This window comes from Oncorhynchus masou, chromosome 18 (assembly GCF_036934945.1).
Source record: "Oncorhynchus masou masou isolate Uvic2021 chromosome 18, UVic_Omas_1.1, whole genome shotgun sequence".
Classification (NCBI taxonomy): domain Eukaryota; kingdom Metazoa; phylum Chordata; class Actinopteri; order Salmoniformes; family Salmonidae; genus Oncorhynchus; species Oncorhynchus masou.
The window spans coordinates 66,949,243-66,962,002 of NC_088229.1; the positions used below are offsets into that span (position 1 = coordinate 66,949,243).

Genomic DNA, 12,760 nt, shown 5'->3' on the forward strand with positions numbered 1-12,760 from the left:
TGTATAATCTAATACTAGACTCCCCCATACTGATAATGTATAATCTACTACTAGACTCCCCCGTACTGAGAATGTGTCATCTAATACTAGACTCCCCCGTACTGAGAATGTGTCATCTAATACTAGACTCCCCCATACTGAGAATGTATAATCTAATACTAGACTCCCCCATACTGAGAATGTGTAATCTAATACTAGACTCCCCCATACTGAGAATGTGTAATCTAATACTAGACTCCCCCATACTGAGAATGTGTAATCTAATACTAGACTCCCCCATACTGAGAATGTGTAATCTAATACTAGACTCCCCCATACTGAGAATGTATAATCTAATACTAGACTCCCCCATACTGAGAATGTATAATCTAATACTAGACTCCCCCATACTGAGAATGTGTAATCTAATACTAGACTCCCCCATACTGAGAATGTATAATCTAATACTAGACTCCCCTCCCCATACTGAGAATGTGTAATCTAATACTAGACTCCCCCATACTGAGAATGTGTAATCTAATACTAGACTCCCCCATACTGAGAATGTATAATCTAATACTAGACTCCCCCATACTGAGAATGTATAATCTAATACTAGACTCCCCCGTACTGAGAATGTGTAATCTAATGCTAGACTCCCCCATACTGAGAATGTGTAATCTAATACGAGACTCCCCCGTACTGAGAATGTATAATCTAATACTAGACTCCCCATACTGAGAATGTGTAATCTAATACTAGACTCCCCATACTGAGAATGTATAATCTAATACTAGACTCCCCCGTACTGAGAATGTATAATCTAATACTAGACTCCCCCCATACTGAGAATGTGTAATCTAATACGAGACTCCCCCGTACTGAGAATGTATAATCTAATACTAGACTCCCCCATACTGAGAATGTATAATCTAATACTAGACTCCCCCATACTGAGAATGTATAATCTAATACTAGACTCCCCCCATACTGAGAATGTATAATCTAATACTAGACTCCCCCGTACTGAGAATGTATAATCTAATACTAGACTCCCCCCATACTGATAATGTATAATCTAATACTAGACTCCCCCATACTGAGAATGGATAATCTAATACTAGACTCCCCCATACTGAGAATGTATAATCTAATACTAGACTCCCCCATACTGAGAATGTGTAATCTAATACTAGACTCCCCCATACTGAGAATGTGTAATCTAATACTAGACTCCCCCATACTGAGAATGTATAATCTAATACTAGACTCCCCATACTGAGAATGTGTAATCTAATACTAGACTCCCCCATACTGAGAATGTATAATCTAATACTAGACTCCCCATACTGAGAATGTGTAATCTAATACTAGACTCCCCCATACTGAGAATGTGTAATCTAATACTAGACTCCCCCGTACTGAGAATGTATAATCTAATACTAGACTCCCCCATACTGAGAATGTGTAATCTAATACTAGACTCCCCATACTGATAATGTATAATCTAATACTAGACTCCCCATACTGATAATGTATAATCTAATACTAGACTCCCCATACTGATAATGTATAATCTAATACTAGACTCCCCCCATACTGAGAATGTATAATCTAATACTAGACTCCCCATACTGATAATGTATAATCTAATACTAGACTCCCCATACTGATAATGTATAATCTAATACTAGACTCCCCATACTGATAATGTATAATCTAATACTAGACTCCCCCCATACTGAGAATGTATAATCTAATACTAGACTCCCCCATACTGAGAATGTGTAATCTAATACTAGACTCCCCCGTACTGAGAATGTATAATCTAATACTAGACTCTCCCATACTGAGAATGTATAATCTAATACTAGACTCCCCCATACTGAGAATGTGTAATCTAATACTAGACTCCCCCGTACTGAGAATGTATAATCTAATACTAGACTCCCCATACTGATAATGTATAATCTAATACTAGACTCCCCATACTGATAATGTATAATCTAATACTAGACTCCCCCCATACTGAGAATGTATAATCTAATACTAGACTCCCCCCATACTGAGAATGGATAATCTAGTGAGGAGTATTTCTGTATGTAATAAAAAACAAATTCTGATTGGCTCTGCCTGGCTGTAAGTGGACCCAGGCCCACCCATATCTGCACTCCTGCCCAGTCATGTGAAATCCATATATATTAGGGCCAAATGAATGTATTTCAATTGACAGATTTCCTTATATGAACTGCAACTCAGTAAAATCTTTTTGTTGTTGCGTTTATATTTTCTTAATGTACAGACGTAAAGCTGTAATAAGTATGACATTCTGGCATTGAGTGGAGACTGAATTTGAGACATTTCACCTAATATATAAAACCTGTTTTTGCATACTAAAAAACAGCCTACTTTTTATAAATGAAGGACAGGTATTCGGACATGGACATACATACAAACATACAAACATGCATACATGCATACATGCATACAGTATAGTGTTTGATACTCGCCTCTTGTCCCCTCCTATAGCAACGTTCCACCGTGGCGTCGATGATCCACAGACAGGAGACAGTGGAATGTCTGCGCAAGTTCAACGCTCGGAGGAAACTCAAGGTACACTATTGCTGCTACCTCCTAGACCCACCTCCTCCTCCCAATATACCTCCCTTCGAGACCACCTCCTCCCACATACCTCCCTCCTAGACCACCACCTCCTCCCAATATACCTCCCTCCTAGACCACCACCTCCTCCCAATATACCTCCCTCCTAGACCACCACCTCCTCCCAATATACCTCCCTTCTAGACGCCTCCTCCTCCCAATATACCTCCCTTCTAGACCGCCTCCTCCTCCCAATATACCTCCCTCCTAGACCGCCTCCTCCTCCCTAGATACCTCCCTCCTAGACCCACCTCCTCCTCCCAATATACCTCCCTTCGAGACCACCTCCTCCCACATACCTCCCTCCTAGACCACCACCTCCTCCCAATATACCTCCCTTCTAGACCGCCTCCTCCTCCCAATATACCTCCCTCCTAGACCGCCTCCTCCCTATATACCTCCCTCCTAGACCGCCTCCTCCTCCCTATATACCTCCCCTCTAGACCACCACCACCTCCTCCTTATTATTCCTCCCCTCTAGACCACCACCTCCTCCTCCCTATATACCTCCCCCTAGACCACCTCCTCCTCCCTGTATACCTCCCCTCTAGACCACCACCACCTCCTCCCTATATACCTCCCTCCTAGACCGCCTCCTCCTCCTCCCTATATACCTCCCCCTAGACCACCACCTCCTCCTTATTATACCTCCCCTCTAGACCACCACCACCTCCTCCCTATATTCCTCCCCTCTAGACCACCACCTCCTCCTTATTATTCCTCCCCTCTAGACCACCACCACCTCCTCCCTATATACCTCCCCTCTAGACCACCACCACCTCCTCCCTATATACCTCCCCTCTAGACCACCACCTCCTCCTCCCTATATACCTCCCCTCTCGACCACCACCTCCTCCTCCCTATATACCTCCCCCTAGACCACCACCTCCTCCTTATTATTCCTCCCCTCTAGACCACCACCTCCTCCTCCCTATATACCTCCCCTCTAGACCACCACCTCCTCCTCCCTATATACCTCCCCCTAGACCACCACCTCCTCCTCCCTATATACCTCCCCCTAGACCACCTCCTCCTCCCTATATACCTCCCCTCTAGACCACCACCACCTCCTCCCTATATTCCTCCCCTCTAGACCACCACCTCCTCCTCCCTATATACCTCCCCCTAGACCACCTCCTCCTCCCTATATACCTCCCCTCTAGACCACCACCACCTCCTCCCTATATTCCTCCCCTCTAGACCACCACCTCCTCCTTATTATTCCTCCCCTCTAGACCACCACCTCCTCCTCCCTGTATACCTCCCCTCTAGACCACCACCACCTCCTCCTTATTATTCCTCCCCTCTAGACCACTGCCTCCTCCCTATATACCTCCCCTCTAGACCACCACCTCCTCCTTCCTGTATACCTCCCCTCTAGACCACCACCACCTCCTCCTTATTATTCCTCCCCTCTAGACCACCACCACCTCCTCCCTATATACCTCCCCTCTAGACCACCACCACCTCCTCCCTATATACCTCCCCCTAGACCACCTCCTCCTTCCTGTATACCTCCCTCTAGACCACCACCACCTCCTCCTTATTATTCCTCCCCTCTAGACCACCACCTCCTCCTCCCTATATACCTCCCCTCTAGACCACCACCTCCTCCTCCCTATATACCTCCCCCTAGACCACCTCCTCCTCCCTATATACCTCCCCCTAGACCACCACCTCCTCCTCCCTATATACCTCTCCCCTCTAGACCACCACCACCTCCCTATATACCTCCTCCTAGACCACCACCACCTCCTCCCTATATACCTCCCCCTAGACCACCACCTCCTCCTCCCTATATACTTCCCCCTAGACCACATTTTTACCAATATGTTATTGGACACATTGGATGTGGAAATCCAGAAATAGTGTCGGCATCATTTTATTTTCATATATTTTGGAGTAGAATGTCCTTTTAAGAAGTCACCAGAACTGATCTTCTCAGTCCTTCTACATAAAACCAACGGGTCTGGAACTACATGTACAAAGGGATCCTTTTGCCCCTACCCTACCATGCCCCTCATGTGATCATATCTCTTCATTACTTTTCCCTTCTCTCTCTCTCCTAGGGAGCGATCCTCACCACCATGCTGGTGTCCAGAAACTTCTCAGGTGGGTGTGTCTCCTCCTCCCTCGCTCCAGTTACAGACTGAGGGAGGAGGACAGAGGGCTCTACTCTCCCTCCTCCCTGGAGTCTACCTAATGTAGGTTTTTAGGCCGAGAGGAGGAGTGTGTGAGTGCTCGGAGACGTGTGTGTGTGTGTGTATGTGTTTTCAGAACACAAGTTCTGAAGGGGAAGAGGTGAAAGGAGGTGCAATAGGGTGTCAGTACTACGTGCTAGGGGGAGGTACCATAAGGTGTCAGTACTAGGTGCTAGGAGGAGGTGTCAGTACTAGGTGGTGCTAGGAGGAGGTGTCATAAGCTGTCAGTACTAGGTGGTGCTAGGAGGAGGTGCCATACGGTGTCAGTCCTAGGAGGAGGTGCCATACGGTGTCAGTCCTAGGAGGAGGTGCCATACGGTGTCAGTCCTAGGAGGAGGTGCCATAAGGTGTCAGTCCTAGGAGGAGGTGCCATAAGGTGTCAGTCCTAGGAGGAGGTGCCATAAGGTGTCAGTCCTAGGAGGAGGTGCCATAAGGTGTCAGTCCTAGGAGGAGGTGCCATAAGGTGTCAGTCCTAGGAGGAGGTGCCATAAGGTGTCAGTCCTAGGAGGAGGTGTCAGTCCTAGGAGGTGTCAGTCCTAGGAGGAGGTGCCATAAGGTGTCAGTGCTAGGTGGTGCTAGGAGGAGGTGCCATAAGGTGTCAGTAATATGTGGTGCTAGGAGGAGGTGTCATAAGGTGTCAGTCCTAGGTGGTGCTAGGAGAAGGTGTCTACTAGGTGGTGCTAGAAGGTATCAGTACTTGGTGGTGCTAGGAGGAGGTGCCATAAGGTGTCAGTACTAGGTGGTGCTAGGAGAAGGTGTCTACTAGGTGGTGCTAGAAGGTATCAGTACTTGGTGGTGCTAGGAGGAGGTGCCATAAGGTGTCAGTACTAGGTGGTCCTAGGAGGAGGTGCCATAAGGTGCCAGTCCTAGGAGAAGGTGCCAGTGCTAGGAGGAGGTGCCAGTGCTAGGAGGAGGTGCCATAAGGTGCCAGTCCTAGGAGGAGGTGCCATAAGGTGCCAGTGCTAGGAGGAGGTGCCAGTGCTAGGAGGAGGTGCCATTAGGTGCCAGTACAAGGAGGTTCTAGGAGGAGGTGCCATAAGGTGTCAGTGCTAGGAGGAGGTGCCATAAGGTGTCAGTACTAGGTGGTGCTAGGGGAATGTGTCAGTACTAGGTGGTGCTAGGAGAAGGTGTCAGTACTAGGTGGTGCTAGAAGGAGGTGCCATAAGGTGTCGGTGCTAGGAGGTGCCATAAGGTGTCAGTACTAGGTGGTGCTAGGAGGAGGTGCCATAAGGTGTCAGTACTAGGTGGTGCAAGGAGGAGGTGCCATAAGGTGTCAGTCCTAGGAGGAGGTGCCATAAGGTGCCAGTCCTAGGAGGAGGTGCCATAAGGTGCCAGTGCTAGGAGGAGGTGCCAGTGCTAGGAGGAGGTGCCATAAGGTGCCAGGGCTAGGAGGTGCCAGTCCTAGGAGGAGGTGCCATAAGGTGCCAGGGCTAGGAGGTGCCAGTGCTAGGAGGAGGTGCCATTCTAGAATGTATTACTTCCAGCAGTACTATGTGTTTACATCTGTGTGTCTAACACTTTTCTCCCTCTCCTTGTCGGCTCTGGAGTGTGTGTCAGTACTAGGAGGTGTGGTTCGACAGAGGACGGGCCATATTTAAGGCTCTACTTTCTCTCCTTTACTAGCTAAGATGATTAGAGGTTAAGACCTGGCCCTAAAGGAAGGGGGGTTTTATGTCCTAGATGGCATCCTACTCCTCGTATAGTGCACTACTTTTGGCTACTATATGGAGAATAGGGTGTCATTTGTGATTGGTCACTGTATTGGGTTAGGCCAGCCCAGATTTGCATAGCTCCTCCCAATTTGAGTATTTCTGTCCAATAGTGGGCCGGCAGCATACCAACCCTGCTGCTGTGTCCTCCACCGCCTCGCTGGCGCAGGAAGGTACGTCACAGAGACACGCCCTCTTACTTCCTCTACACACACTTCCGGCTTCCTGTTTAAGCCCCTTCCACATCATGCTAAAAGGAAGTACCATGGTTTCTTTAACTTCTGAAGGGGTCAGCAGGTTATCTAGCCCCTTTTTCTACTGCATGCAGCTCATGCTAGCCACACACACACACACACACACACACACACGAACGAGAGTACGATATGGATGTTTTTAAGGAAGATGCTAATACTATGCACACAGGCTAAATGCATGTAAAACTACACATAGTCTGTCAACAATACCACTCAGCCTCATATCATCAGAAAGCATCAAATTCATCAGTATATCAACCCCCCTCCCCACCTTCGTCCTGTGGTCACGGCCATGAGGGGGTTGAGGGGGGAGGGATTGGTGGGGGGGGCGTGTATCTGTGGCGACTGACTGACTGGAGGATGGACAGGAGCGGGAGAGGCACGCTGCCATCGTCTGACCTGGGGGGGCACTAAGGTCGGCGATCCCATGTGGACTATGAAACGGCATATGGTTTCTGAAAGGATTGAATGGATAGGTGTAAGCAATATGGAAAAAATGATATCCAGCCAATCATAGTGGAGCTACTACCATAATATTTACACCTATCAAATCCTTTCATATCTATAGGTGTTTCTAGAAGGTAGGGTTATAGTAGAGTGTTGAAGCGATAACCAGGGGCAGGAGTTAGTGTCTCCCCTGAGCGTGCGATTGGTGCTCTAGGGTTCCGCATGAGGGTGATTGACAGAAGCGAAAGGTAGAGCCCTTCAATCACAGGGCTCTCCTCTGTGAGTGGACCAATCGCCTGCCAGTAAGCCTCCCCGCCACCACATCACTGCTTGCCCCACCTCCCCTCTGCTGTGTATGGCTGAGGCAGACTTTGCTCTGCTTATGATGCGCTCTCTTCCCCAATCACATCGTCACACTGTGGCACAGGAGAGTGGTGAGCTGCAGTCAATACAAGATGTCAAGTGTGAACAATGTGGCTGTGTTACCTTGCTGCATGTGAACTTGTATGCCCTATACACTCCGTTTACCCTTCTCCCTGAAGTGTGCACTCACTCACTTCCCCTCCTAGATGTAAAAGGATTGGACTGGTTTGAGTGCACACTTGAGGAAGGATGGGGAGAAACGAGATTGGACAATTTGAAAGTTACTCTTCCCTTCGTGTCTTCCTGAAAATAGCCACTGTTGTAAGGTGAACGTTCTTAGTGGTGGCCACGTTCCAGGACAACGACACTGCAGAGGCCTGCCTGCCTGCTCGCAGGTGTTTAACATGTCAGTTAATCCGACGCCCACTGCCATGTTGTGGCTAGCAGCCATTGGTTGCCGCAATGAAACGTAGTCTGTAATGTAGTTGACCTGGAACTCGACCGATAACGTCCGACCGCGATCATTTGGAAGAAGTTGGTGCATGTTGAGGGTGTTTGAACGGGTTCCGTGCTAGCCCGCCCGCTGGGTTGAAGACGTGGCAGGGCTGAATGGTTTGCCAGTCAGGGCCCAGCGCTGCTGTGTGTTGAATGGTAGGTATGCACCTTGGGAACTGTAGATGACGTGGATGCTGCATGGTTGGTCCCTTTGTTTATTCCAGCCGTTCCTCTGCATGATGAAAACGCATGGCGTGGAACGGCTCTGATCAAGGCTCCAACCCCGAGTCGGAGCACGCTCAGTCTGCTCCGCCCCCCGCTCCACTAGGGAGCCACACTGGCCCTGTAACAGCCAGTACCACCGCACCGTAAGAACACACGCACAGCAGTGCACAAACCACCAACAACTAAAGGAGGCCCGCTGCCTAAAACATGTCTGTCTCTCTCTTTTTCTTCCTCCTCTCTCCCACTTGTTCACGGAAGGTAAGCATCACCAAGACGATGCATGCAGCCCAGAATTGTGTGTGTTTCAGTAACACATTAAAAACAGTGACAACAGCAGCAGAATGGATGGATGGATGGATGTCTGACTGACTGGAGCCTCCTAAAGGAAATCAGTGGTTTACATTAACATCCACTTGGCTCTGCTCTCACTGAAGTGTACACTTGTTCACTCCCCTTTTGTGGATGAAGAATGAATAGACTGCCTTGGGTGTCATGAATAGTGTTGAAAATACCCTTTAGTCAATGTTCACAACAATCCAAATGCTTTTCAATCCATGAAGGGGAGGGTGCTGACTGATGTGACATCCTGTGGGGACCAGGTTGAGTGTGACATCCTGGGGGGACCAGGTTGAGTGTGACATCCTGTGGGGACCAGGTTGAGTGTGACATCCTGTGGGGACCAGGTTGAGTGTGACATCCTGGGGGGACCAGGTTGAGTGTGACATCCTGTGGGGACCAGGTTGAGTGTGACATCCTGGGGGGACCAGGTTGAGTGTGACATCCTGGGGGGACCAGGTTGAGTGTGACATCCTGGGGGGACCAGGTTGAGTGTGACATCCTGGGGGGACCAGGTTGAGTGTGACATCCTGTGGGGACCAGGTTGAGTAGGAGAGGTGACTGGAGAGATGTTTCAGCTCTTCTGGTGCTTTATCTCTCTCTCTTTTTACAGCATGCAAAAGTTTACTTAACAAGAAGGCGGATGCTGCTAAGGTAAGGAGTTAAAACTGATGTCATATAGCTGTCTCGCTCTCTCCTTCTCTCTCTATATCTATATCTATCTACACACACACACCCCTTCTGGCTCACAGGGGTGGTGAGGAGATTACTTGATTTAGTGGAGAATTACAGGCTGTATATGTAAAGAGCGAAATTAAGATTTGACTCTTTTCAGTTGAGTTTTGTTATTTGTGTGTCTCAGCCTACGACCAACAACAACAGTAAGAACAGCATAGTGAGTGCCATCAATGCCATGAAGGACAACAGCATGGCCGCAGCACAAATGGTACGGATCCTTAACCACTACCTCCTCTCCTAGCACCCTAACCTCCTCTCCTCGCCCGTTCCCTTCATCACGGTCTCCTCTCCTAGCACCCTAACCACCTCCATTCCCCTCAGCCTCGTCTCCTCTCCTAGCACCCTAACCACCTCCATTCCCCTCAGCCTCGTCTCCTCTCCTAGCACCCTAACCTCCTCTCCTGGCACCCCAACCTCCTAGCAACTTAAAAGTCCATGATCCCTCCCTAGCAACCTACCCTCCTTACTGTTCTCCCGTCTCTTCCTAGAGGTCCTAGTGGTCTTGTGTGTGTTGGAGTCTGAGTGTTTAAGTTTGGACCCTTCATGGACCTCTAAATCCTTCCTCCTCCATCTTAATATCATCTCCAACCCTAACCCCCAGGCTCGTGTGTGTGTGTGTGTGTGTGTGTGTGTGTGTGTGTGTGTGTGTGTGTGTGTGTGTGTGTGTGTGTGTGTGTGTGTGTGTGTGTGTGTGTGTGTGACCAGACTTAACTCCATGCTCCCCTTCTCCCAGGAATCTCAAAATACAGTGGTTGCTGCTGATGGGGTCAAGGTGAGGGTGTTGGGTGTGCAGTTAGGTTAACAACATACGAGTCAGACTCACACTGTGTCGTTAATCTCTCTCATCACTATCTCTCTCACTATCTCCAGGGTTCTACAGAGAGTAGCAACACAAATGAGGATGAGGATATGAAAGGTAGTAAAATTACTCTCTTCCTCTCTTTGTGGTCTAACATATTGTTTCTGATAGGATGACCTGCCTGTGCTATATGTGTGTGTGTGTGTGTGTGACTCACCCGTGTGTGTGTACATGCGCATTATTTTGTGTCTGTCCGTGTGTGTTCTAATCTAGCAGACAGCGTTGTGATGATGAGTCAGGGAAGTGCTACAGACGAGATGCCCTCTCTTCTGACCTCGTCTGACAACTCGCCTGCCAGTAAGTGTTTTCACAGCAACCACAGCCTTTTGTGGTCGTCCCAATGAACCCAACACTTCCTGACATCTGACCTTTGTTTGTTCTGCTTTTTCACTACGCAAATTTCGACCCTCTCCCCCCCCCCCCCCAAGCCTCCAACATATCCTCTTCATTCTAGCTGAGTCCCCAACCAGTCCCTTCCTCTGGCCCCTCTTCCCTGAATTTGCGCATTCACACGTGCCTCCACCGAATGCAGAATAGCCTTGTACTCCCTCCCTATACTGAGGAAGTACAGACTGTCTATGACGTAGGGCCTAATTGGATCCTTTGATGGTCACGTCGGCCTAATTATATTCACCTGTTTTGTTTGTTGTCTTATTTCCAGACATGACACATGTAACTGATGAAATAGCTCCCAAATTAAAAGTTTAACTGTTAAGGTTTAGATATTGTAAAACAATGAATAAAAAAAAGGTGTTAATTTTATTATTTAAATGTGTGTCTCCCGAAGTTGATGGGTTAGATTTTTCTCTCCTCTGAAAGTCACCCTCTGAGTTTGGTCAGCAACACTTGACAACAGAGGGCCCTCAGAGTGTTGGTTGGGGTGAGGGGCTGGTTCAGGCTTCAGTGTCCCTCTCTTTCTCTGTCTTCACTGTGTCCATCTCTGGAACAGGATAGTGAAGGACAGGGGTCTTCTACTTTTACTCCTCCCCCACGGTGCTCCCCTTCTCGCTCTCCTCCTCTCTTAAAACGCTGCTCTCTTGTTGGCCAGTGCTCTTACATGCTGTGATCCAATGGCAGGCCTCTGTTCTGCTTCTCCAATTGCTGATTGGAGAGCCATCCTTAATGTGTATCGGCAGTTTTCATAGAGAGAAGTGTGTTTCCCTTCATGTGGAATGCAGGGACACGTAGTGTAAAATCATGATACAGGAAGTAGATTCCTTCCCCGTCAGCTGAGCTGCTCAGAGCCCCTCACCCCCCCCAACGGTCTGTTTCAATGCCTTTTTCATGAACCAACATCCATTACTGTTCCTTCATGTTGTGTGTACGAGTGGTATGCAATGTGTCTAACTGCATGTGTGTGTGTGTGCAAGTGACCATGCATTGTGTGTTCCAGCCGTTCCTCTGCATGATGTAAAACGCATGGCGTGGAACGGCTCTGATCAAGGCTCCAACCCCGAGTCGGAGCACGCTCAGTCTGCTCCGCCCCCCGCTCCACTAGGGAGCCACACTGTCCCTGTAACAGCCAGTACCACAGCACAGCACAGTAAGCACACACACACACACACACGCACAGAGAGATATACACGCACTAGTATGGAGCTGTCAGAGAAAAAGAGAAGAGGTAGAGAGAGAGAGAGAGAGTAGAGCTACGGTGGTGGGTAAGATGTAAAGTAGTTCCTATTTAGCTAGATTGCTGACCTTCCATCTCTCTCTCTCCGCTCTCAAGCTCGTAAGCAGGAGATCATCAAGATAACTGAACAGCTGATTGAAGCTGTGAACAATGGAGACTTTGAGGCCTACACGTGAGTACAGCTACGTTGTTTCACACAGCTGAGGAGTTACTAACATGAACCTAATGTTGTTGCTCTCTCTTCTCCTCCCTCCTCAGGAGGATCTGTGATCCAGGTCTGACGTCCTTTGAGCCTGAAGCTCTGGGGAACCTGGTGGAGGGAATGGACTTCCACAAGTTCTACTTTGAAAACTGTGAGTCTTTCGCTATTTCATACACTTCTGGACATACACCGGAGTTCAGCAGAGATCCAGACATGTTTTCTGTGTTGCTACAGTGCTGAGTAAGAACAGTAAGCCTGTCCACACCACCCTGCTGAACCCCCACGTTCATCTGATTGGAGAGGAGGCTGCCTGCATCGCCTACATCCGCCTTACACAATTCGTCGACGGCCAGGGCCGCCCCCGCTCCAGCCAATCGGAGGAGACCAGGGTGTGGCATCGCCGCGACAGCAAATGGCTCAACGTCCATTTCCACTGCTCTGGTGCTCCGGCCGCACCGCTGCAGTGATCTGGTATGTACACACACACACAATTAAACTGTGTGTGTGTATAACTAACCTTGTGGAGATACACAATTGATTCCCATTCGTATATATTACTGAACCTTAACCCCAAAACCTAAGCCTCACCTTTAACCCCTAATCCTAATTCTATCCCTAACACTAACTTTAACCTTAATCCTAAACCCCTAGAAATACCCTT

At 48.5% G+C, this 12,760-nt stretch overlaps 1 protein-coding gene across 8 annotated transcripts in view; it reads left to right on the forward strand.

Annotated features, from left to right (window-relative positions):
• The window catches only part of LOC135505166 (calcium/calmodulin-dependent protein kinase type II subunit gamma-like), a 45,218-nt gene that overhangs the window by 29,659 nt on the left and 2,799 nt on the right, over positions 1–12,760 (forward strand). The window contains exons 11-22 of one of the 8 annotated variants that reach the window (XM_064924305.1): positions 2,509–2,592; positions 4,710–4,752; positions 6,664–6,723; positions 9,284–9,324; positions 9,533–9,616; positions 10,142–10,180; positions 10,279–10,324; positions 10,484–10,564; positions 11,661–11,810; positions 11,994–12,069; positions 12,156–12,250; positions 12,334–12,570. In XM_064924305.1, the coding sequence (XP_064780377.1) occupies positions 2,509–2,592; positions 4,710–4,752; positions 6,664–6,723; positions 9,284–9,324; positions 9,533–9,616; positions 10,142–10,180; positions 10,279–10,324; positions 10,484–10,564; positions 11,661–11,810; positions 11,994–12,069; positions 12,156–12,250; positions 12,334–12,566 (1,032 nt within the window). In that variant the 3' untranslated portion in view covers positions 12,567–12,570. Of the gene's footprint in view, positions 1–2,508; positions 2,593–4,709; positions 4,753–6,663; positions 6,724–9,283; positions 9,325–9,532; positions 9,617–10,141; positions 10,181–10,278; positions 10,325–10,480; positions 10,565–11,660; positions 11,811–11,993; positions 12,070–12,155; positions 12,251–12,333; positions 12,571–12,760 lie in introns of all 8 variants that reach the window. The other 7 variants (XM_064924304.1, XM_064924307.1, XM_064924306.1 and 4 more) reach the window with 7 other exon arrangements.